The 23689-nt window shown below is 34.9% G+C and overlaps 1 protein-coding gene across 1 annotated transcript in view; it reads right to left on the bottom strand.

The window, feature by feature from the left end:
• Positions 1-603: 603 nt before the first annotated feature.
• The window catches only part of LOC100371654 (origin recognition complex subunit 2-like), a 62173-nt gene continuing 39087 nt past the window's right edge, over positions 604-23689 (bottom strand). The window contains exons 9-13 of the mRNA XM_085494981.1: positions 20431-20568; positions 17424-17595; positions 5770-5831; positions 4702-4820; positions 604-1193 (exon numbers count right to left, since the gene is read on the bottom strand). Coding sequence (XP_085351107.1) covers positions 1107-1193; positions 4702-4820; positions 5770-5831; positions 17424-17595; positions 20431-20568 — 578 coding nt within the window. The 3' untranslated portion in view covers positions 604-1106. The remainder of the gene's footprint in view (positions 1194-4701; positions 4821-5769; positions 5832-17423; positions 17596-20430; positions 20569-23689) is intronic.

Genomic DNA, 23689 nt, shown 5'->3' with positions numbered 1-23689 from the left:
CATGTAATGGTGAATGCCTACCATGTAATGGTGAATGCCTTTCATTTAATGCCAATGAATAGGATAAGACAGTCATGGCTTTCCATACTTCTGCATCCAATGTAAGCAAACAAAAGTGACGTCAATAACCTTGGATACATCACTGTTGGGGATGAAGTTCAAACCATATTCAGGGAAAGTTTGAATGTTCAAATCACTGCTGATTTGTACAGAGCTAGATGTATAATAATTAGTAATATTGAAATTTATCTTCCTTTTACATTTCGTTTCAGCCTCTGAAGAAATTCTGTGAAGAATTCATAAGAACTTTTGCAAATATCTCCTTGCAAGGAAATCCACAGTTTGGAAGGACCTGTTAAATTGTACTTTCACATGTACAAGATGACAGTGTGATGTCACAAATCATGTGCGTTATAATGTATTCAGGTAATTCACTCAGAGAACTTTCTAACAGGCTAAGCTTCAATTGTCAGCTACGGGTCAAAAATATTTGACACCTACATTCGTAATATGCACCATGAATAAAGTATGAAAGAATTACTGAGCAATGATTATAACATAAATGTTAAGGGATAAAATAAATTAGGTTTCAGTTGCAACAAATCAAGGCGATTTTTGTTTAATTACCTCTCTCATAGCCAGCCAAATAATAAAATTATTGTGATTTGAAAAGATCTACATAACATGGGTTGATGATAACATATACATTGTAGTTTTAAAAATGAGAAGAAAAAGTGTCACAATACAAATACATTTATTTGGAGGTAGTGAAAACATACACTGGCAGTGTGGTAGTATTGGTAATATATATATAGTATTAAGAGTAAGAGATTACCACGAGAATATGTACTCTGACAGTGGAAATATCAACAAATATATGATGCAGTATTCTCAGTTTTGATATTAATGATTTATTTTGTTACATAATATTCTGAGTGCACAAAAGGAATTTATTTACACTTTTTGAGAATTTGTGTTTTGACACTCATCAATAAGTCTAGTACACTCTTCTTTGGCAAAGATATCATTCACAGTTTGTTTGTATTTCATGAAATGAAACGATGGTAGTGAGAAATGTGTTGCTGACTTTACATGACATTTATCTGTTAAGTTGTTTCGGCTTCTTCAGTCATATATTCGGTGATAGTGGCTTCATCTATTGGTATTGTAAGATACTGCAATCCATCCACACCCTGTAAGTAATCAATGTGTGACTTTAATGATGCAATTTCCTCAACATAATCATATCCTTTGATGTACCTAAAGGTCATCAGTGATTGCATACAAAAATGTAGCATTCTGTGGAAACACTAAAGAAAGAAAATATTTTGTCAAAATTCAACAGAATTTAGATTATGCCCTCCTGCAGTGGCACAAGTATATACATGACACTAATGAATGAAACATAGGGAAGATTCACTGGCTTTATTAAACCTTGGTCACTTGTTCATTCACGCAACTACTTCATATAGATGCAAATGAAAACAGTGCATGTATATGTATTAACTAGAACCCACTTTTCACACTTAAATGAATAGTGCCTGCAGACAACTAAACTGTATATGTGATAAGGTTCTCTTTGGTGTACACTATTCCCAATTACCCAGTAGAAATAATAAACTAGACATGACCTGAATATGCTTTTGTGTGTTAAAATTGCTGACAATATAAGGACACTCCCAAAGAAATAATTTCAGTTTTTTGTCCAGGGATGTTTAATTAATATTGTTTTGTATTAGTATGATACTGCAAAACATGTTGATTAGTTACATGGATACATGAATAGTATGCAAATTAGCTACAAAAACTGCAGAGTTAAAACTAATATTCATAATTTATCTTCACAGAGCATGCTAATTAGTATGCAAATGAGCTGATTGATCGATAGGTACAGATTAATTCCAAACTGTGATTAGACATTCACCTGAATATACAGTATGCAGGTACCAAGTTCCAAGACATTAAACTATTGTTGGGATAAGAATAAACAAGCTGGGAACAATTAATCTGAAAGCTAATTAATATGCACAGATTAATTTCAAAATATTATTAGATTAGTATTAATTGACCAACCCAAACGCAGGCATGTATTTAGTTTTAATCCACTTGAGTAAAATGTGTAACAATACAAATTATGATAAATTAGCCAATTAAACAATTATCAGACAATCAATTGTACAGGCTTCATGCATGTACTATCTTTCAACCTGTTTGAACAAACAGTTACGATACAAAATAAACAAGCTGAAAAAAGTTGATTAATATGCAAATTAAGAAATAAATATGCATATATTAATTAGAAGATGTTATTAAATATGGATTTACACAAACAGCAATCATGATCAGTGCATTTGTGCCAACAAAAGCAAAGATATACAGTGAGGTAGGAAAAGTTGATTATTATGCAAATTATCTAATTAACATGCACAAATTTGAACCAAAATCAAATCAGGTCTGAATTTATGATTCAGCAGCTATGTCCCAAGTTTCGTATCAACTTAGTAGTATTAGAGATATTAGTAGAACAAGGTTTGACAAAGACACATCTGAACGGAAAGATGGACTGACAGTACCAACATTGAACCTAATAAAAAATGATATTATTACTGTGATCAATTTACAAGTCATTTTTACTGAAATAGTAAAAATATTGATACCACATTATCATTACAAACGGTTACATATTTGAACTATCAATATTGCTATTTGTTAGGTTGCGTTTTTGTTCGCAGTAAAGCTTTATCTGATTAAATAATAAACACCATAAAAATATTCTAATCTATATGGCATTAAAAAGTATGATATTTAGTTATAGATCCGCAGGTTGGCAAAGATGAGTGATCTTAGTCATGCTTGTATATGAAGGACCCATTCAGTGTAATTAATTCCTTGGACACCAACATTCAAATAAGCTGAAAACAGTGTTGCATTACATGTAAATACTGTATATTCTTCACATCAAGTAGACATACACACACAGGTCGCCTACATTTCAAACATTGATGCATCAATGGTCGACTGTGTTCAAAGAATGACATTCACAAGGAAAGTAATAATCCTCTAGCTTTTTCAATATATGGGCAGCGCATTGAAACAGCAATGCATACGCTGAATGGCTATTTTGATGTTGAATGAAAGCTGAGGGACTGATAATTTGTATGTCCATCGGTTTTAGAAATCAGTTTCCAATTTATGATCAGCGGATGAGGGTATGTAGAGCAATTATCTGAGTGGCATTTCATGGAATGAAGACCTACATATGGGAAAATAGACACTTAATATACAAACGGATATAATTGGGAACTATCTGTTAGTCTCTCAAAGAGTTTCATAGAATAATGGAATGAAAGAGATTCAAACGTTATTTCAACACAAGTTTCATCTTACATTTTCTAGACATAGTTAGGAACTCAGTAGCTATGCTGTTTGCTGCGACATCACTAGAATAATTGTCTGTGGTAACTCACAGTCCTTACATGATTGCATGTCTTACTTGACATGCACAAGAAGCTAATCATTTTTTACATCTGACATCATGATAGTTCAGCACATTTAACAACTAACTTGATGCAACATGCTTTACACACTCTAATGCTTAGAGTTAAGTCTGGAAAATAATCAGCAGTCTAAATATTTCATCAGAGAATTGTGATGGAGTACTTTACTAGCTGATTAGAAACTTCATCACGTTGCCATTAAATAGAGGAGAAATGCATAATCTAAACATCCTCAACATAAACGTGCTAGAACACCATCATGAAAGATCTTAAATGTAATTACCTTTAAATCAATAAAAGTACTTTACTGGTCGATATTAATCAAACAGTGAAACATACTGTGGCGGAACATAATTTGATTTACTTGTTCTAAAAATTAGTGAAATCAGACTGTAAAACCAAATATTGAAAATCTACTTGTGAATGTACATGCAGTGATCACAACTTATTTTAAAACTTCAATCTTAGCTAAATACGGTTGAGAATTAGTTAACCCCAATTTGGCAACACACTGGGATATAATACTCACACTCAGTTCCCCAGGCAATATTAAATTATTAAATGTTAACTGAACAGATTCTAATTTGCTCTGCAGGTTAATTATTATTGGAGAGTAGAAGCAGTCAATGAATAAGCATATACCGGCAGTACATAATATTATTTATCAATTAACATCTTTATTCATCTAAGACCAAACATCCCATGACTGACAAGTATACTGCGGTATGCTAGATGACCAATTTAAAAATAGAAAGACATATAAATCTAGAGGCATACAACAAAGAAGTGATATCAAAAATTTAAAAGATCTTCAAAACCCCAGGAACAAACACCATGTAGAAGATATCTTAGAAAGATAGGGCAGACTGAGAATAAATACTTCCCCAGTCTCACACAAGCATCTACTCCATGGGAGAACTGTCAAAATCATTTATCAATTTTGCAAAAAAAAAAAAACCACTTTTGGAGTTTCATATCATTAAAAAGCTAAACGATTTGTAGTTTGATTGATGTTAATAAAGACAGCATGGGATCTGTTTGTAATGTCAAGAACATAAATAAATTGATCATTAAACAAGATATACCTGTCTTGGGCAGATGGTAAAGTTCAATGAAGAAATTTATTATCAATCAAATACCACAACCTTGTTGAAATCATTGATGTTGAACTCAATTGAAGTATTCATCTCTGATAATGACTCACCTTCTTGAAGATGATTAGCTTATGATCTCGAAATTCAGTCAGCTGAGCGCGTAAAGTTAGGTCGCTATTAACTAAGAACGACTCACGGCATTTCTGATAAAGATCTTGGAATGACATCCCTGGGAGAAAATTACAAAGCATATCATCAGTTTTGTTAAAAGATGAAATTATTTGTTTTATTAGATAAATAAAGATGGTAATCTGGTTTTCATTACATACTCTATTCTTATTGTAAGGATAGTCAGGTAAAAATAGTCAGAACATTTCAATGAAAAACATAACAAGCACATGTTTTTTTCTTTCAGAATTCCGAGACACAAAACACTAATCACAAATTGTACTATTTGAAGTACAAGGAGAGGTTTTACAGAGAAAGTAAACTAATTTATTCATCAATCTTTAATTTTCCAAAATGGTTATTGAAAGACACACAGACACTTAATTTAAATGTACATATCATAACTGTGCAAAACTGGAGATGAATCACAGGCCCTATTCAAGCACAACTATTCTCACCACAGTAAAGATGTGCAATGGAACCATATAGCAGTTGTGTGCTTCTACGTGATTTACCAGACAGACACAAATAACATTTCATGTACATTGTAGGCAGATAAAATACAGTGTTAATACTGAAAATTACTGTAATTTAGATTTCTATTATTTTGATTTACTAACAAAGTTTGCCACCATGTGCAAACTTTTAACATTTAACATCAAAACCAACACATGGATAATATATGACTATACTAATGCTGAAATTTCAAAACATCACATTCATCCTATCTACTGTTAACATCCACTTTATAACATCAATAAATGGCATAACCTCATTCTGACTGTTTTTTTTTTAATAAATGCTGTTATATTTGCTTTAAAATATTGATAAAAGACTACATTGTCACTCAATTTTATTTAGGTAGGCTAAACAAACCAAACTATGAATAGGCATTTTCCGATATATATATATATAAGGGCATTGAATAAAACCATTATCTTGATTTTTATAATGTATCCACACTTTTTCATATACCTTGCAATGAGTTGAGGTTATAAAAATAGTCTCACCTATGTATGAAGAATTGTCTTTCTGTTCCATCTGATATCTGGCAAGCAGCAAGAATATACCTCTGAAAATGTAAAATGATTGTCACATTTGTCATACACCAGTCAATCAAAACCCCAGAAATGATTGTCACATTTTTCATACACCAGTCAATCAAAACCCCAGAAATGATTGTCACATTTGTCATACACCAGTCAATCAAAACCCCAGAAATGATTGTCACATTTGTCATACACCAGTCAATCAAAACCCCAGAAATGATTGTCACATTTGTCATACACCAGTCAATCAAAACCCCAGAAATGATTGTCACATTTTTCATACACCAGTCAATCAAAACCCCAGAAATGATTGTCACATTTGTCATACACCAGTCAATCAAAACCCCAGAAATGATTGTCACATTTGTCATACCAGTCAATCAAAACCCCAGAAATGATTGTCACATTTGTCATACACCTGTCAATCAAAACCCCAGAAATGATTGTCACATTTGTCATACACCAGTCAATCAAAACCCCAGAAATGATTGTCACATTTGTCATACACCAGTCAATCAAAACCCCAGAAATGATTGTCACATTTGTCATACACCAGTCAATCAAAACCCCAGAAATGATTGTCACATTTTTCATACACCAGTCAATCAAAACCCCAGAAATGATTGTCACATTTGTCATACACCAGTCAATCAAAACCCCAGAAATGATTGTCACATTTGTCATACCAGTCAATCAAAACCCCAGAAATGATTGTCACATTTGTCATACACCTGTCAATCAAAACCCCAGAAATGATTGTCACATTTGTCATACACCAGTCAATCAAAACCCCAGAAATGATTGTCACATTTGTCATACACCAGTCAATCAAAACCCCAGAAATGATTGTCACATTTGTCATACACCAGTCAATCAAAACCCCAGAAATGATTGTCACATTTTTCATACACCAGTCAATCAAAACCCCAGAAATGATTGTCACATTTGTCATACACCAGTCAATCAAAACCCCAGAAATGATTGTCACATTTGTCATACACCAGTCAATCAAAACCCCAGAAATGATTGTCACATTTGTCATACACCAGTCAATCAAAACCCCAGAAATGATTGTCACATTTGTCATACACCAGTCAATCAAAACCCCAGAAATGATTGTCACATTTGTCATACACCAGTCAATCAAAACCCCAGAAATGATTGTCACATTTGTCATACCAGTCAATCAAAACCCCAGAAATGATTGTCACATTTGTCATACACCTGTCAATCAAAACCCCAGAAATGATTGTCACATTTGTCATACACCAGTCAATCAAAACCCCAGAAATGATTGTCACATTTGTCATACACCAGTCAATCAAAACCCCAGAAATGATTGTCACATTTGTCATACACCAGTCAATCAAAACCCCAGAAATGATTGTCACATTTTTCATACACCAGTCAATCAAAACCCCAGAAATGATTGTCACATTTGTCATACACCAGTCAATCAAAACCCCAGAAATGATTGTCACATTTGTCATACACAAGTCAATCAAAACCCCAGAAATGATTGTTACATTTGTCATACACCAGTCAATCAAAACCCCAGAAATGATTGTCACATTTGTCATACACCAGTCAATCAAAACCCCAGAAATGATTGTCACATTTGTCATACACCAGTCAATCAAAACCCCAGAAATGATTGTCACATTTTTCATACACCAGTCAATCAAAACCCCAGAAATGATTGTCACATTTGTCATACACCAGTCAATCAAAACCCCAGAAATGATTGTCACATTTGTCATACACCAGTCAATCAAAACCCCAGAAATGATTGTCACATTTGTCATACACCAGTCAATCAAAACCCCAGAAATGATTGTCACATTTGTCATACCAGTCAATCAAAACCCCAGAAATGATTGTCACATTTGTCATACACCTGTCAATCAAAACCCCAGAAATGATTGTCACATTTGTCATACACCAATCAAAACCCCAGAAATGATTGTCACATTTGTCATACACCAGTCAATCAAAACCCCAGAAATGATTGTCACATTTGTCATACACCAGTCAATCAAAACCCCAGAAATGATTGTCACATTTTTCATACACCAGTCAATCAAAACCCCAGAAATGAATGTCACATTTGTCATACACCAGTCAATCAAAACCCCAGAAATGATTGTCACATTTGTCATACACAAGTCAATCAAAACCCCAGAAATGATTGTTACATTTGTCATACACCAGTCAATCAAAACCCCAGAAATGATTGTCACATTTGTCATACACCAGTCAATCAAAACCCCAGAAATGATTGTCACATTTGTCATACACCAGTCAATCAAAACCCCAGAAATGATTGTCACATTTGTCATACACCAGTCAATCAAAACCCCAGAAATGATTGTCACATTTGTCATACACCAGTCAATCAAAACCCCAGAAATGATTGTCACATTTGTCATACACCAGTCAATCAAAACCCCAGAAATGATTGTCACATTTGTCATACACCTGTCAATCAAAACCCCAGAAATGATTGTCACATTTGTCATACCAGTCAATCAAAACCCCAGAAATGATTGTCACATTTGTCATACACCAGTCAATCAAAACCCCAGAAATGATTGTCACATTTGTCATACACCAGTCAATCAAAACCCCAGAAATGATTGTCACATTTGTCATACACCAGTCAATCAAAACCCCAGAAATGATTGTCACATTTGTCATACACCAGTCAATCAAAACCCCAGAAATGATTGTCACATTTGTCATACACCAGTCAATCAAAACCCCAGAAATGATTGTCACATTTGTCATACACCAGTCAATCAAAACCCCAGAAATGATTGTCACATTTGTCATACACCAGTCAATCAAAACCCCAGAAATGATTGTCACATTTGTCATACCAGTCAATCAAAACCCCAGAAATGATTGTCACATTTGTCATACACCTGTCAATCAAAATCCCAGAAATGATTGTCACATTTGTCATACACCAGTCAATCAAAACCCCAGAAATGATTGTCACATTTGTCATACACCAGTCAATCAAAACCCCAGAAATGATTGTCACATTTGTCATACACCAGTCAATCAAAACCCCAGAAATGATTGTCACATTTGTCATACACCAGTCAATCAAAACCCCAGAAATGATTGTCACATTTGTCATACACCAGTCAATCAAAACCCCAGAAATGATTGTCACATTTGTCATACACCAGTCAATCAAAACCCCAGAAATGATTGTCACATTTGTCATACACCAGTCAATCAAAACCCCAAAAATGATTGTCACATTTGTCATACCAGTCAATCAAAACACCAGAAATGATTGTCACATTTGTCATACACCAGTCAATCAAAACCCCAGAAATGATTGTCACATTTGTCATACCAGTCAATCAAAACCCCAGAAATGATTGTCACATTTGTCATACACCAGTCAATCAAAACCCCAGAAATGATTGTCACATTTGTCATACACCAGTCAATCAAAACCCCAGAAATGATTGTCACATTTGTCATACACCAGTCAATCAAAACCCCAGAAATGATTGTCACATTTGTCATACACCTGTCAATCAAAACCCCAGAAATGATTGTCACATTTGTCATACCAGTCAATCAAAACCCCAGAAATGATTGTCACATTTGTCATACACCAGTCAATCAAAACCCCAGAAATGATTGTCACATTTGTCATACACCAGTCAATCAAAACCCCAGAAATGATTGTCACATTTGTCATACACCAGTCAATCAAAACCCCAGAAATGATTGTCACATTTGTCATACACCAGTCAATCAAAACCCCAGAAATGATTGTCACATTTGTCATACACCAGTCAATCAAAACCCCAGAAATGATTGTCACATTTGTCATACACCAGTCAATCAAAACCCCAGAAATGATTGTCACATTTGTCATACCAGTCAATCAAAACCCCAGAAATGATTGTCACATTTGTCATACACCTGTCAATCAAAATCCCAGAAATGATTGTCACATTTGTCATACACCAGTCAATCAAAACCCCAGAAATGATTGTCACATTTGTCATACACCAGTCAATCAAAACCCCAGAAATGATTGTCACATTTGTCATACACCAGTCAATCAAAACCCCAGAAATGATTGTCACATTTGTCATACACCAGTCAATCAAAACCCCAGAAATGATTGTCACATTTGTCATACACCAGTCAATCAAAACCCCAGAAATGATTGTCACATTTGTCATACACCAGTCAATCAAAACCCCAAAAATGATTGTCACATTTGTCATACCAGTCAATCAAAACACCAGAAATGATTGTCACATTTGTCATACACCAGTCAATCAAAACCCCAGAAATGATTGTCACATTTGTCATACCAGTCAATCAAAACCCCAGAAATGATTGTCACATTTGTCATACACCTGTCAATCAAAATCCCAGAAATGATTGTCACATTTGTCATACACCAGTCAATCAAAACCCCAGAAAAAGTGTTGCTATGTACTGTAAAATACTTTAGCTGGAATTAATTTTCACTGAAAAGACTTTTTTGGGGACAAGTTAAATGTAAAATATAGGAAAAAAGGTTTATTAACTAGATTTTATTTTCACTGATTCATTTCTTCAGTGAAAATAGTGAAAACTAATTTCAAACAAAAATAAAGTATTTTACACCAGTGAAAATAACTTCCATATCCCACAAACATGGATCTGAAACAGTATTTGCATTTTGCTATTTTAATATGGATTTGAAAAAAATCATTGTATATAAAATATATATACAAAATGTACATGTATATGCTCAATGTATCAAGATGGACAAAAGCTATCTATGTATATAAACTAAGATCTTGGTTTGTAATGGTAAAATGTCATTCAGCCATCTTGAATTTGGATTGTAAAAATTAATGTGCATATGTGTAACATCATGTATGATATGCATATATAATGTTTGGTCAAAACATGTCAGAAATATGGCTTCGGATCCACATTCATAAAAACAAAATGGCCACCTGTCAGTCATTTTGAATCTGATCTGAAAAACAAATGTGATACTAGGTCCCATGATGTCAAATGTATGTAACAAATTTTAAACAACTGAGATCTGGTTTCGAAATGGCAGAAATGTTTGATTTTGATAAATTGTTAATATTAAAAATGGCTGTCATTTGCCCATCTTGAAATACATAATGAAACAAATGGACATGCATATGTATCCCAAGATGTACATTGTATGATGAAATATATGATGAAATTGACTCCAGACATTTTCAAAGTAAGGTCAACTTTTACCATTAGCTAATATTTCTAATATAAATTGAGCTTATATTCCAGGACTGATTATCCTAAAAGAATATGAGTGATAAAAATAAATTTTATTTTGGTCCAATACAAAAATAATATAAAAGAGGTTTATTCTCTAATCTTGAATATAATTGTACCATGGCTGCATTTAATTGGACAATGAGCATTCTCCAATTGTCATGTTACATGTACATAACGTAACCTGGTTTATGACATGGTACACAAGATCAAAGTACCGACAATACAGATTATTCAGCAAACTGATTGCATAAATGTTGTTTCATTTTATCAAAATGTATTAATACACTGAGTGAAGACAGGTTTGCCATGCTTAAAAGAAACATGGAGACCTATCATTATGAGAGAGAGTGTGGTTTGTTATTAATACAGGCGGCATCAAAAAGAGCATTCATGGCAGACACAAGTAGACATCAATAAAAAGAAATCAGCAAAGAGGAAATGAAAACCGATCTAAATGATCTTCAAGGAGTTAAACGAGACTGCAAAAGATGTTGAAGTCAAAATCCTCAAAACATGTACACAATTTCCTGTCATTGGGAGCAGTTGGCCATGGAAACATGTGTTACACATTGAAACATATCTCAACTCTTTGAATGATTTTTTTTTTCACAGACATTTTGGTATTTTTAATTTTTTTTCTTTAATTTTGACAAAATTTCCAATTGGTTACAGTTTGGTAAAATTTTTCACAACAAAAAGAAATACTTTCTAGAGGTATATTTTATGAAATGTTTTAATTAGCATTTCAAAAACAGACATTTTTTTATTGAGATCAGTCAGGATGTACAGTGCTAATGGTGTTATAGTCAGTGTTTGCCAATTCAATTCAGGTTTCATTTTTTAAATACCTGAATGGACAAATTTTTTTACCTTGCCCTTCTTAGTGTTTATTACGGATATACTATAATGTTAATTTGACCAGATTTCCAAAAAAATCTGATAAAATTAATTGAATGGCAGCAAGAGTTCAAGTACAGCCAAATTTTTGTTAAATGTGATCAAATGTCAGATCTAGCAGTCTGATCAAATAAATAAAATCATGTGACATCAGTGATTCCTAACTCACCTTGCATTCATCAGTGATTCCTAATTCACCTTGCATTCATCAGTGATTCTTAACTCACCTTGTATTCATCAGTGATTCCTAATTCACCTTGCATTCATCAGTGATTCCTAACTCACCTTGCATTCATCAGTGATTCCTAACTCACCTTGCATTCATCAGTGATTCTTAACTCACCATGAATTCATCAATGATTCCTAACTCACCTTGCATTCATCAGTGATTCTTAACTCACCTTGCATTCATCAGTGATTCTCAACTCACCTTGCATTCATCACTGATTCTTAACTCACCTTGCATTCATCAATGATTCCTAACTCACCTTGCATTCATCAGTGATTCTTAACTCACCTTGCATTCATCAGTGATTCTTAACTCACCTTGCATTCATCAGTGATTCTTAACTCACCTTGCATTCATCAGTGATTCTTAACTCACCTTGCATTCATCAGTGATTCTTAACTCACCTTGTATTCATCAGTGATTCTTAACTCACCTTGCATTCATCAGTGATTCCTAACTCACCTTGCATTCATCAGTGATTCCTAACTCACCTTGCATTCATCAGTGATTCCTAACTCATCTTGCATTCATCAGTGATTCCTAACTCACCTTGCATTCATCAGTGATTCTTAACTCACCTTGTATTCATCAGTGATTCTTAACTCACCTTGCATTCATCAGTGATTCTTAACTCACCTTGCATTCATCAGTGATTCTTAACTCACCTTGTATTCATCAGTGATTCCTAATTCACCTTGCATTCATCAGTGATTCCTAATTCACCTTGCATTCATCAGTGATTCCTAACTCACCTTGTATTCATCAGTGATTCCTAACTCACCTTGTATTTATCAGTGATTCCTAACTCACCTTGTATTCATCAGTGATTCCTAACTCACCTTGCATTCATCAGTGAGTCTTAACTCATCTTGCATTCATCAGTGATTCTTAACTCAACTTGCATTCATCAGTGATTCTTAACTCACCTTGTATTCATCAGTGATTCTTAACTCACCTTGTATTCATCAGTGATTCTTAACTCACCTTGCATTCATCAGTGATTCTTAACTCACCTTGCATTCATAAGTGATTCTTAACTCACCTTGCATTCATCAGTGATTCTTAACTCACCTTGTATTCATCAGTGATTCCTAATTCACCTTGCATTCATCAGTGATTCCTAATTCACCTTGCATTCATCAGTGATTCCTAACTCACCTTGTATTCATCAGTGATTCCTAACTCACCTTGTATTTATCAGTGATTCCTAACTCACCTTGTATTCATCAATGATTCCTAACTCACCTTGCATTCATCAGTGATTCTTAACTCATCTTGCATTCATCAGTGATTCTTAACTCAACTTGCATTCATCAGTGATTCTTAACTCACCTTGTATTCATCAGTGATTCTTAACTCACCTTGCATTCATCAGTGATTCCTAATTCACCTTGCATTCATCAGTGATTCCTAACTCACCTTGTATTTATCAGTGATTCCTAACTCACCTTGTATTCATCAGTGATTCCTAACTCACCTTGCATTCATCAGTGATTCTTAACTCATCTTGCATTCATCAGTGATTCTTAACTCAACTTGCATTCATCAGTGATTCTTAACTCACCTTGTATTCATCAGTGATTCTTAACTCACCTTGCATTCATCAGTGATTCCTAACTCACCTTGCATTCATCAGTGATTCTTAACTCACCTTGCATTCATCAGTGATTCCTAACTCACCTTGTATTCATCAGTGATTCCTAACTCACCTTGTATTCATCAGTGATTCCTAATTCACCTTGCATTCATCAGTGATTCCTAACTCACCTTGCATTCATCAGTGATTCTTAACTCACCATGAATTCATCAATGATTCCTAACTCACCTTGCATTCATCAGTGATTCTTAACTCACCTTGCATTCATCAGTGATTCTTAACTCACCTTGCATTCATCAGTGATTCTTAACTCACCTTGCATTCATCAATGATTCCTAACTCACCTTGCATTCATCAGTGATTCTTAACTCACCTTGCATTCATCAGTGATTCTTAACTCACCTTGCATTCATCAGTGATTCTTAACTCACCTTGCATTCATCAGTGATTCTTAACTCACCTTGCATTCATCAGTGATTCTTAACTCACCTTGTATTCATCAGTGATTCTTAACTCACCTTGCATTCATCAGTGATTCCTAACTCACCTTGCATTCATCAGTGATTCCTAACTCACCTTGCATTCATCAGTGATTCCTAACTCATCTTGCATTCATCAGTGATTCCTAACTCACCTTGCATTCATCAGTGATTCTTAACTCACCTTGTATTCATCAGTGATTCTTAACTCACCTTGCATTCATCAGTGATTCTTAACTCACCTTGCATTCATAAGTGATTCTTAACTCACCTTGTATTCATCAGTGATTCCTAATTCACCTTGCATTCATCAGTGATTCCTAATTCACCTTGTATTCATCAGTGATTCCTAACTCACCTTGTATTCATCAGTGATTCCTAACTCACCTTGTATTTATCAGTGATTCCTAACTCACCTTGTATTCATCAGTGATTCCTAACTCATCTTGCATTCATCAGTGAGTCTTAACTCATCTTGCATTCATCAGTGATTCTTAACTCAACTTGCATTCATCAGTGATTCTTAACTCACCTTGTATTCATCAGTGATTCTTAACTCACCTTGTATTCATCAGTGATTCTTAACTCACCTTGCATTCATCAGTGATTCTTAACTCACCTTGCATTCATCAGTGATTCTTAACTCACCTTGTATTCATCAGTGATTCTTAACTCACCTTGTATTCATCAGTGATTCCTAATTCACCTTGCATTCATCAGTGATTCCTAACTCACCTTGCATTCATCAGTGATTCCTAACTCACCTTGTATTCATCAGTGATTCCTAACTCACCTTGTATTTATCAGTGATTCCTAACTCACCTTGTATTCATCAATGATTCCTAACTCACCTTGCATTCATCAGTGATTCTTAACTCATCTTGCATTCATCAGTGATTCTTAACTCACCTTGTATTCATCAGTGATTCTTAACTCACCTTGCATTCATCAGTGATTCCTAATTCACCTTGCATTCATCAGTGATTCCTAACTTACCTTGTATTTATCAGTGATTCCTAACTCACCTTGTATTCATCAGTGATTCCTAACTCACCTTGCATTCATCAGTGATTCTTAACTCATCTTGCATTCATCAGTGATTCTTAACTCAACTTGCATTCATCAGTGATTCTTAACTCACCTTGTATTCATCAGTGATTCTTAACTCACCTTGCATTCATCAGTGATTCCTAACTCACCTTGCATTCATCAGTGATTCTTAACTCACCTTGCATTCATCAGTGATTCCTAACTCACCTTGCATTCATCAGTGATTCTTAACTCACCTTGTATTCATCAGTGATTCCTAATTCACCTTGCATTCATCAGTGATTCCTAACTCACCTTGCATTCATCAGTGATTCCTAACTCACCTTGCATTCATCAGTGATTCTTAACTCACCATGAATTCATCAATGATTCCTAACTCATCTTGCATTCATCAGTGATTCCTAACTCACCTTGTATTCATCAGTGATTCCTAACTCACCTTGTATTCATTAGTGATTCTTAACTCACCTTGCATTCATCAGTGATTCCTAATTCACCTTGCATTCATCAGTGATTCCTAATTCACCTTGCATTCATCAGTGATTCCTAATTCACCTTGCATTCATCAGTGATTCCTAACTCACCTTGCATTTATCAGTGATTCCTAACTCACCTTGCATTTATCAGTGATTCCTAACTCATCTTGCATTCATCAGTGATTCCTAACCCACCTTGCATTCATCAGTGATTCCTAACTCAACTTGCATTCATCAGTGATTCCTAACTCACCTTGCATTCATCAGTGATTCCTAACCCACCTTGCATTCATCAGTGATTCCTAACTCAACTAGCATTCATCAGTGATTCCTAACTCAACTTGCATTCATCAGTGATTCTTAAATCACCTAGCATTCATCAGTGATTCCTGACTCAGCTTGCATTCATCAGTGATTCCTAACCCACCTTGCATTCATCAGTGATTCCTAACTCACTTGTATTCATCAGTGATTCCTAACTGACCTTGCATTCATCAGTGATTCCTAACTCAGCTTGCATCAATCAGTGATTCCTGACTCACCTTGCATCAATCGGTGATTCCTAACCCACCTTGCATTCATCAGTGATTCCTAACTCAGCTTGCATTCATCAGTGATTCCTAACTCAGCTTGCATCAATCGTTGATTCCTAACTCACCTTGCATTCATCAGTGATTCCTAACTCACCTTGCATTCATCAGTGATTCCTAACTCACCTTGCATTCATCAGTGATTCCTACCTCACCTTGCATTCATCAGTGATTCCTAACTCATCTTGCATTCATCAATGATTCCTAACTTACCTTGCATTCATCAGTGATTCCTAACTCATCTTGCATTTATCAGTGATTCCTAACTCATCTTGCATTCATCAGTGATTCCTAACTCACCTTGCATTCATCGGTGATTCCTAACTCACCTTGCATTCATCGGTGATTCCTAACTCAACTTGCATTCATCAGTGATTCCTAACTCACCTTGCATTCATCAGTGATTCCTAACTCATCTTGCATTCATCAGTGATTCCTAACCCACCTTGTATTCATCAGTGATTCCTAACCCACCTTGCATTCATCAATGATTCCTAACTCACCTTGTATTCATCAGTGATTCCTAACTCATCTTGCATTCATCAGTGATTCCTAACTCATCTTGCATTCATCAGTGATTCCTAACTCATCTTGCATTCATCAGTGATTCCTAACTCAACTTGCATTCATCAGTGATTCCTAACTCAACTTGCATTCATCAGTGATTCCTAACTCAACTTGCATTCATCAGTGATTCCTAACTCACCTTGTATTGATCAGTGATTCTAAAATCACCTTGTATTCATCAGTGATTCCTAACTCACCTTGCATTCATCAGTGATTCCTAACTCAACTTGTATTCATCAGTGATTCCTAACTTAACTTGCATTCATCAGTGATTCCTAACTCAACTTGCATTCATCAGTGATTCCTAACCCACCTTGTATTCATCAGTAATTCCTAACTCACCTTGCATTCATCAGTGATTCCTAACTCAACTTGCATTCATCAGTGATTCTTAACTCACCTTGCATTCATCAGTGATTCCTAACTCACCTTGCATTCGGTGTCAAGCTTCTCATAACATGGGTCAATGAACTTAATGCTAAGACACCAGACTGTTGGACTAACAGAGAGTTTTCATAAGAAGTCTCTTCAATATAAGGTTCATATGTAGTGACATCATACCATAGCCAGTTAAATCGACTTGACTTGGTTTGGTCCCACACTAAAAAACCAATATGTGTTAAACAGTAATAAGTAAGCTATTTTGTAAGCTGTTTAAACTAGGGAGACTAGGGTGAAAAACTAAGATTAGATTTTCTGTGAGAAAGTCAGTTTTAACTATCGTCTGGGAGAGTGTCTGACATTTACTATCAAGTGTCAGTCTTCGAGAAAGTGTCCAACGAACATTTACTATGGAATCTCAGTCTGTGAGAAAGTGTGCAATGTTTACTATGAAGTGTCAGTCTGTGAGAAAGTATGCAATGTTTACTATGAAGTGTCAGTCTGTGAGAAAGTGTGCAATGTTTACTATGGAATCTCAGTCTGTGAGAAAGTGTGCAATGTTTACTATGCAATCTCAGTCTGTGAGAAAGTGTGCAATGTTTGCTATGGAATCTCAGTCTGTGAGAAAATGTCCAATGTTTACTATGGAATCTCAGTCTGTGAGAAAGTGTCCAGCGTTCACTATGGAATCTCAGTCTGTGAGAAAGTGTGCAATGTTTACTATGGAATCTCAGTCTGTGAGAAAGTGTGCAATGTTTACTATGGAATCTCAGTCTGTGAGAAAGTGTGCAATGTTTACTATGAAGTGTCAGTCTGTGAGAAAGTGTCCAGCGTTCACTATGGAGTCTCAGTCTATGAGAAAGTGTGCAATGTTTACTATGGAATCTCAGTCTGTGAGAAAGTGTCCAGCGTTCACTATGGAGTCTCAGTCTGTGAGAAAGTGTCCAATGTTTACTATGAAGTGTCAGTCTGTGAGAAAGTGTGCAATGTTTACTATGAAATGTTAGTCTGTGAGAAAGTGTGCAATGTTTACTATGGAATCTCAGTCTGTGAGAAAGTGTCCAGCGTTCACTATGGAATCTCAGTCTGTAAGATAGTGTGCAATGTTTGCTATGGAGTGTCAGTCTGTGAGAAAGTGTCCAGCGTTCACTATGGAATCTCAGTCTGTGAGAAAGTGTGCAATGTTTACTATGGAATCTCAGTCTGTGGGAAAATGTCCAATGTTTACTATGGAATCTCAGTCTGTGAGAAAGTGTCCAGCGTTCACAATGGAGTCTCAGTCTGTGAGAAAGTGTGCAATGTTTACTATGAAGTGTCAGTCTTTGGGAAAGTATGCAATGTTTACTATGAAGTGTCAGTCTGTGAGAAAGTGTCCAGCGTTCACTATGGAGTCTCAGTCTATGAGAAAGTGTGCAATGTTTACTATGGAATCTCAGTCTGTGAGAAAGTGTCCAGCGTTCACTATGGAGTCTCAGTCTGTGAGAAAGTATGCAATGTTTGCTATGGAGTGTCAGTCTGTGAGAAAGTGTCCAACGTTCACTATGGAATCTCAGTCTGTGAGAAAGTGTGCAATGTTTACTATGGAATCTCAGTCTGTGAGAAAGTGTGCAATGTTCACTATGGAATCTCAGTCTGTGGGAAAATGTCCAATGTTTACTATGGAATCTCAGTTTGTCAGAAAGTGTCCAACTTTTACTATGGAGTCTCAGTCTGTGAGAAAATGTCCAACGTTCACTATGGAATCTCAGTCTGTGAGAAAGTGTGCAGTGTTTACTATGGAATCTCAGTCTGTGAGAAAGTGTGCAATGTTCACTATGGAATCTCAGTCTGTGGGAAAATGTCCAATGTTTACTATGGAATCTCAGTTTGTGAGAAAGTGTCCAATGTTTACTATGGAATCTCAGTCTGTGAGAAAGTGTGCAGTGTTTACTATGGAATCTCAGTTTGTCAGAAAGTGTCCAACTTTTACTATGGAGTCTCAGTCTGTGAGAAAATGTCCAATGTTTACTATGGAATCTCAGTTTGTGAGAAAGTGTCCAACATTCACTATGGAGTCTCAGTTTGTGAGAAAGTGTCCAATGTTCACTATGGAATCTCAGTTTGTCAGAAAGTGTCCAACTTTTACTATGGAGTCTCAGTCTGTGAGAAAATGTCCAACGTTCACTATGGAATCTCAGTTTGTGAGAAAGTGTCCAACATTCACTATGGAGTCTCAGTTTGTGAGAAAGTGTCCAATGTTCACTATGGAATCTCAGTTTGTCAGAAAGTGTCCAGCATTCACTATGGAGTCTCAGTCTGTGAGAAAGTGTCCAACATTCACTATGGAGTCTCAGTTTGTGAGAAAGTGTCCAATGTTCACTATGGAATCTCAGTTTGTCAGAAAGTGTCCAACTTTTACTATGGAGTCTCAGTCTGTGAGAAAATGTCCAACGTTCACTATGGAATCTCAGTTTGTGAGAAAGTGTCCAACATTCACTATGGAGTCTCAGTTTGTGAGAAAGTGTCCAATGTTCACTATGGAATCTCAGTTTGTCAGAAAGTGTCCAGCATTCACTATGGAGTCTCAGTCTGTGAGAAAGTGTCCAACATTCACTATGGAGTCTCAGTTTGTGAGAAAGTGTCCAATGTTCACTATGGAATCTCAGTTTGTCAGAAAGTGTCCAACATTCACTATGGAGTCTCAGTCTGTGAGAAAGTGTCCAACATTCACTATGGAGTCTCAGTTTGTGAGAAAGTGTCCAATGTTCACTATGGAATCTCAGTTTGTCAGAAAGTGTCCAACATTCACTATGGAGTCTCAGTCTGTGAGAAAGTGTCCACATTCACTATGGAGTCTCAGTCTGTGTCAGCTTCACCACTAGTAACAAAAAAACAAAGATGCAAAATACAGTTACATTTATTGAATGAGAACTCAAGAAATATGCATATAGACATATTGAATAGCCATGAAGGCAACACCATGTACGACTGAAAGAGTGAAGGCAACAGACTCATGTTGATGCCAGCAATTGACAGTCATTTTACAACACACCACATCTCACTGAGATTGACTTACCTAATGGAGCATTAATGTGATCTATTGTAGCAACCAGATGTACCTTTGAACTTTGAACCAATAGACTCAAAATATTTTGAGTTTTCTCTCCCCTTAACATTGATCCATCAATATTGTGAATAATTAAGAATAACTCTTCTGAAATTATAAACATAGGATTATAGGAAAGCAGTTGTGAAGGATTTTTATTTTTTGGAGGAGTAAAATGGCAACTAAAAACATTAGAACAAACAAGCAGCCTCTCGGCTGAGATAGCTCCGCTGTTAGCAATGCACATTTAAATTAAAGAACAGAAGATATCATTAGAAAATGAACAATATCAAAACAATCAGACTTGTGATTTTTTACCAAAAATTACAAAAATATTCATCAAAATTAGAGAATGGAAGATATCATCATGAAATGAACAAATCTGAGTTAGAACCACGTGCAGTACCTATACATGTAATATCAAAGCAATCTGACTTGCAGTTTTCAACAAGAAGTCGAAAATATCACTTTTTACCAAAAATGACAAAAATATTCACCAAAATTAGAGAATTGAAGATATCATCATGAAATGAACAAATCTGAGAGAAGTCCACATGTAGTACCTATATATGAAATATCAAAGCAATTGGACTTGAGGTTTTTAACAAGAAGTCGAAAATATCATATTTTACCAAAAACTTACATAAATATTCACCAAAATTAGAAAATTAAAGATATCATTACAAAATGAACAAATCTGAGAGAGGTTTGAATGTAGTACATATATATGTAATATCAAAGCAATTGGACTTTTGGTTTTTAACAAGAAGTTGAAAATATCACTTTTTACCAAAAATGACAAAATATTCACCAAAATTAGAGAAATAAAGATATCATCATGAAATGAACAAACCTAAGAGAAGTCTACCCAAGGTACATATACATTAAGTATCAAAGCATTCAGGCTTGTAGTTTGCAGGGAGAAGTCAAAAAAGTAAAACATTGACACGAACGACGACAGACAATCACTCATATGATAAGCTCCACTTGACAAAATCGACAACGGAGCTAAAAAAAAATAGACCAGTATGTGTACATTACGTCTCGTTCTTGTACCTATTGTCAACGAAATTAGTAAAAGCATGTCTGAGAAATGAAAACAAAACCAAGATGGCCATTGGTCAGCCATTTTGAATTAAATCACAAACTTATATCATGCTATATCAAGTTCATACATTGGTCACAACATGCCTGAGAAAGAGTTAATGATTTATAGTCGCCACTAGTCAAAGGTCAATGAAACAAAATTGGTATGTCATTGTTAATGACATAATTTCTGTAGGAATTATGGGAAATGTTATTCACGCCAAAAATAAAGTAATATGGACCAAAAGCATAGTTAGTAATTTAGAGTCAATAAATGGCTGGTCTAGTACCAACAGAAATTATATGTATTAAATTACTTGGAAATTAAACAGGATATGCTATTCATTCATTTTTCGTATCCAAACTTAATTTCATTTGTCTAGGCTCAGGCACCGAGATATAGTAGTACCATCAAAAAGCAAGATTGCAGGCAGTCAACCATCTTTGATCTGCTTGTGAAACTAATTGTCATGGACATTCATCCTAACATGTATAAAAAAAAAAACATGTCAACGATACATTTTAAAAAAACAAGATGGCAGCCAGTTGGTCATTTTGGATTCAAACACGAAATAAATCATCATGGATATGTATCTCAACATGTGTAAATGTTTGAACGAAAACCGACAAATCCTGTCCAAAATACTCACATGAACATATATTTTTATATGTATGATGTATGTGCCAAATATAAATGAAAATGGCCCATAAGCCTCAGAGATATAGTATGGTCAAAAAGCAAGATGGCTGCCGGTAAAACAAATTAATCTAAAATGTACAATGTACATAACAAATTTGAAGGAAAACCACGTCCATGATACAATTAAGAACAAGAACAAGAAAGCTGCCAGTAGCCATCTTTGATCCAATTGCAAAACAAATCATCATCGATATGTATCCTAAAACTAAATGGCTGCCAGTCAACCATCTTGGATTGAATCAGTAAACCACTGCAAGTGCATATGTCCCAGATAAAGTACTAGGCACATGCAAAGAATGAACAGATTTGGTCCACAGGCTTCTGAAATATGACTAGTGATGGATGGACCGAGACTGAATTATAAGTACATATTTTGAACTTCAAATAATAATGTCAGAGAGACGGCAGTAAACACCCGCAGAATCTATAACACAAGACCCTGTTTCAGAATTGAAAATGGACTATTTTTCTATTTTTAAAAAACTCATGCAATTTTTCAACAACACCAGCCAACACCAATATTCATAAATTTGTGGGTGATTTCAAAAGATATAGCGAATATGACAAAGTGTTTTTGTATGACTGAAAATATTGGCTTACAAAAATTATTATATTGGTTTTTCAAACATTACAGTCATCAATAAATAATAATACATATTCAATTGAAAATCAAGTTACCTCGGTATTCACATGTGAAGTAACATGACTAGATTGTACTTTTGTTAGTCACTACTACTAAGTAATGGATTCCTTTTGTTTTTGATTGAAACTTATTCTATACTTTTCATTTCCATCGTGCACACATAAAAGCAAAGCATGTTTTATATTAAAATCACTTAATTTGTTGTTATCACAATGAAATTTGTTTTTATTTGCTGTAAAATTTCAATAAGACACTTTCAGACCAAATTATTGCCTTTCACTCTTGCTTGATGTCTAAAAACATACATGGATTAAATTCAATTTCTAACTCTTTTACAAAGAAGAAAGACAGGAAATTATATTTTGAATTCAGCAATAAACTTCCTGATGTTAATAGTACTGATAGCACAAACATCTTTGTTATCATCATTAATACAACGTCAATTACTCAGACATGCTATTACATTTCTGAAACTCTCACTTACTGAACGCAGCAGATTGTTTTATCTTTAACTTTTTAGTTTTGTTCTTATTTTTGTCTGAATTATTTCTTTATTACTTTTTTTTCTAAGATGAAGTTAACATTGATTTTTTATTATGATGTAATGAAGATTATTATTATTATTATTGTTATTATTATTATTATTGTTGTATGTGAAAATATTCAAAATAAAATGATCAACAATAATCACTGTACATAGACATGCCGAGCAAATTAAATCATACATGGCCTCCTCAAACTTGAACTCGATGGCATGTGTGATCATCTAAAATACACTAATCTTGTTGCTTTTTTTAATC

This window comes from Saccoglossus kowalevskii, chromosome 21 (assembly GCF_978046115.1).
Source record: "Saccoglossus kowalevskii chromosome 21, keSacKowa6.1, whole genome shotgun sequence".
Classification (NCBI taxonomy): domain Eukaryota; kingdom Metazoa; phylum Hemichordata; class Enteropneusta; family Harrimaniidae; genus Saccoglossus; species Saccoglossus kowalevskii.
This window is presented reverse-complemented; position numbering and strand designations above follow the sequence as displayed.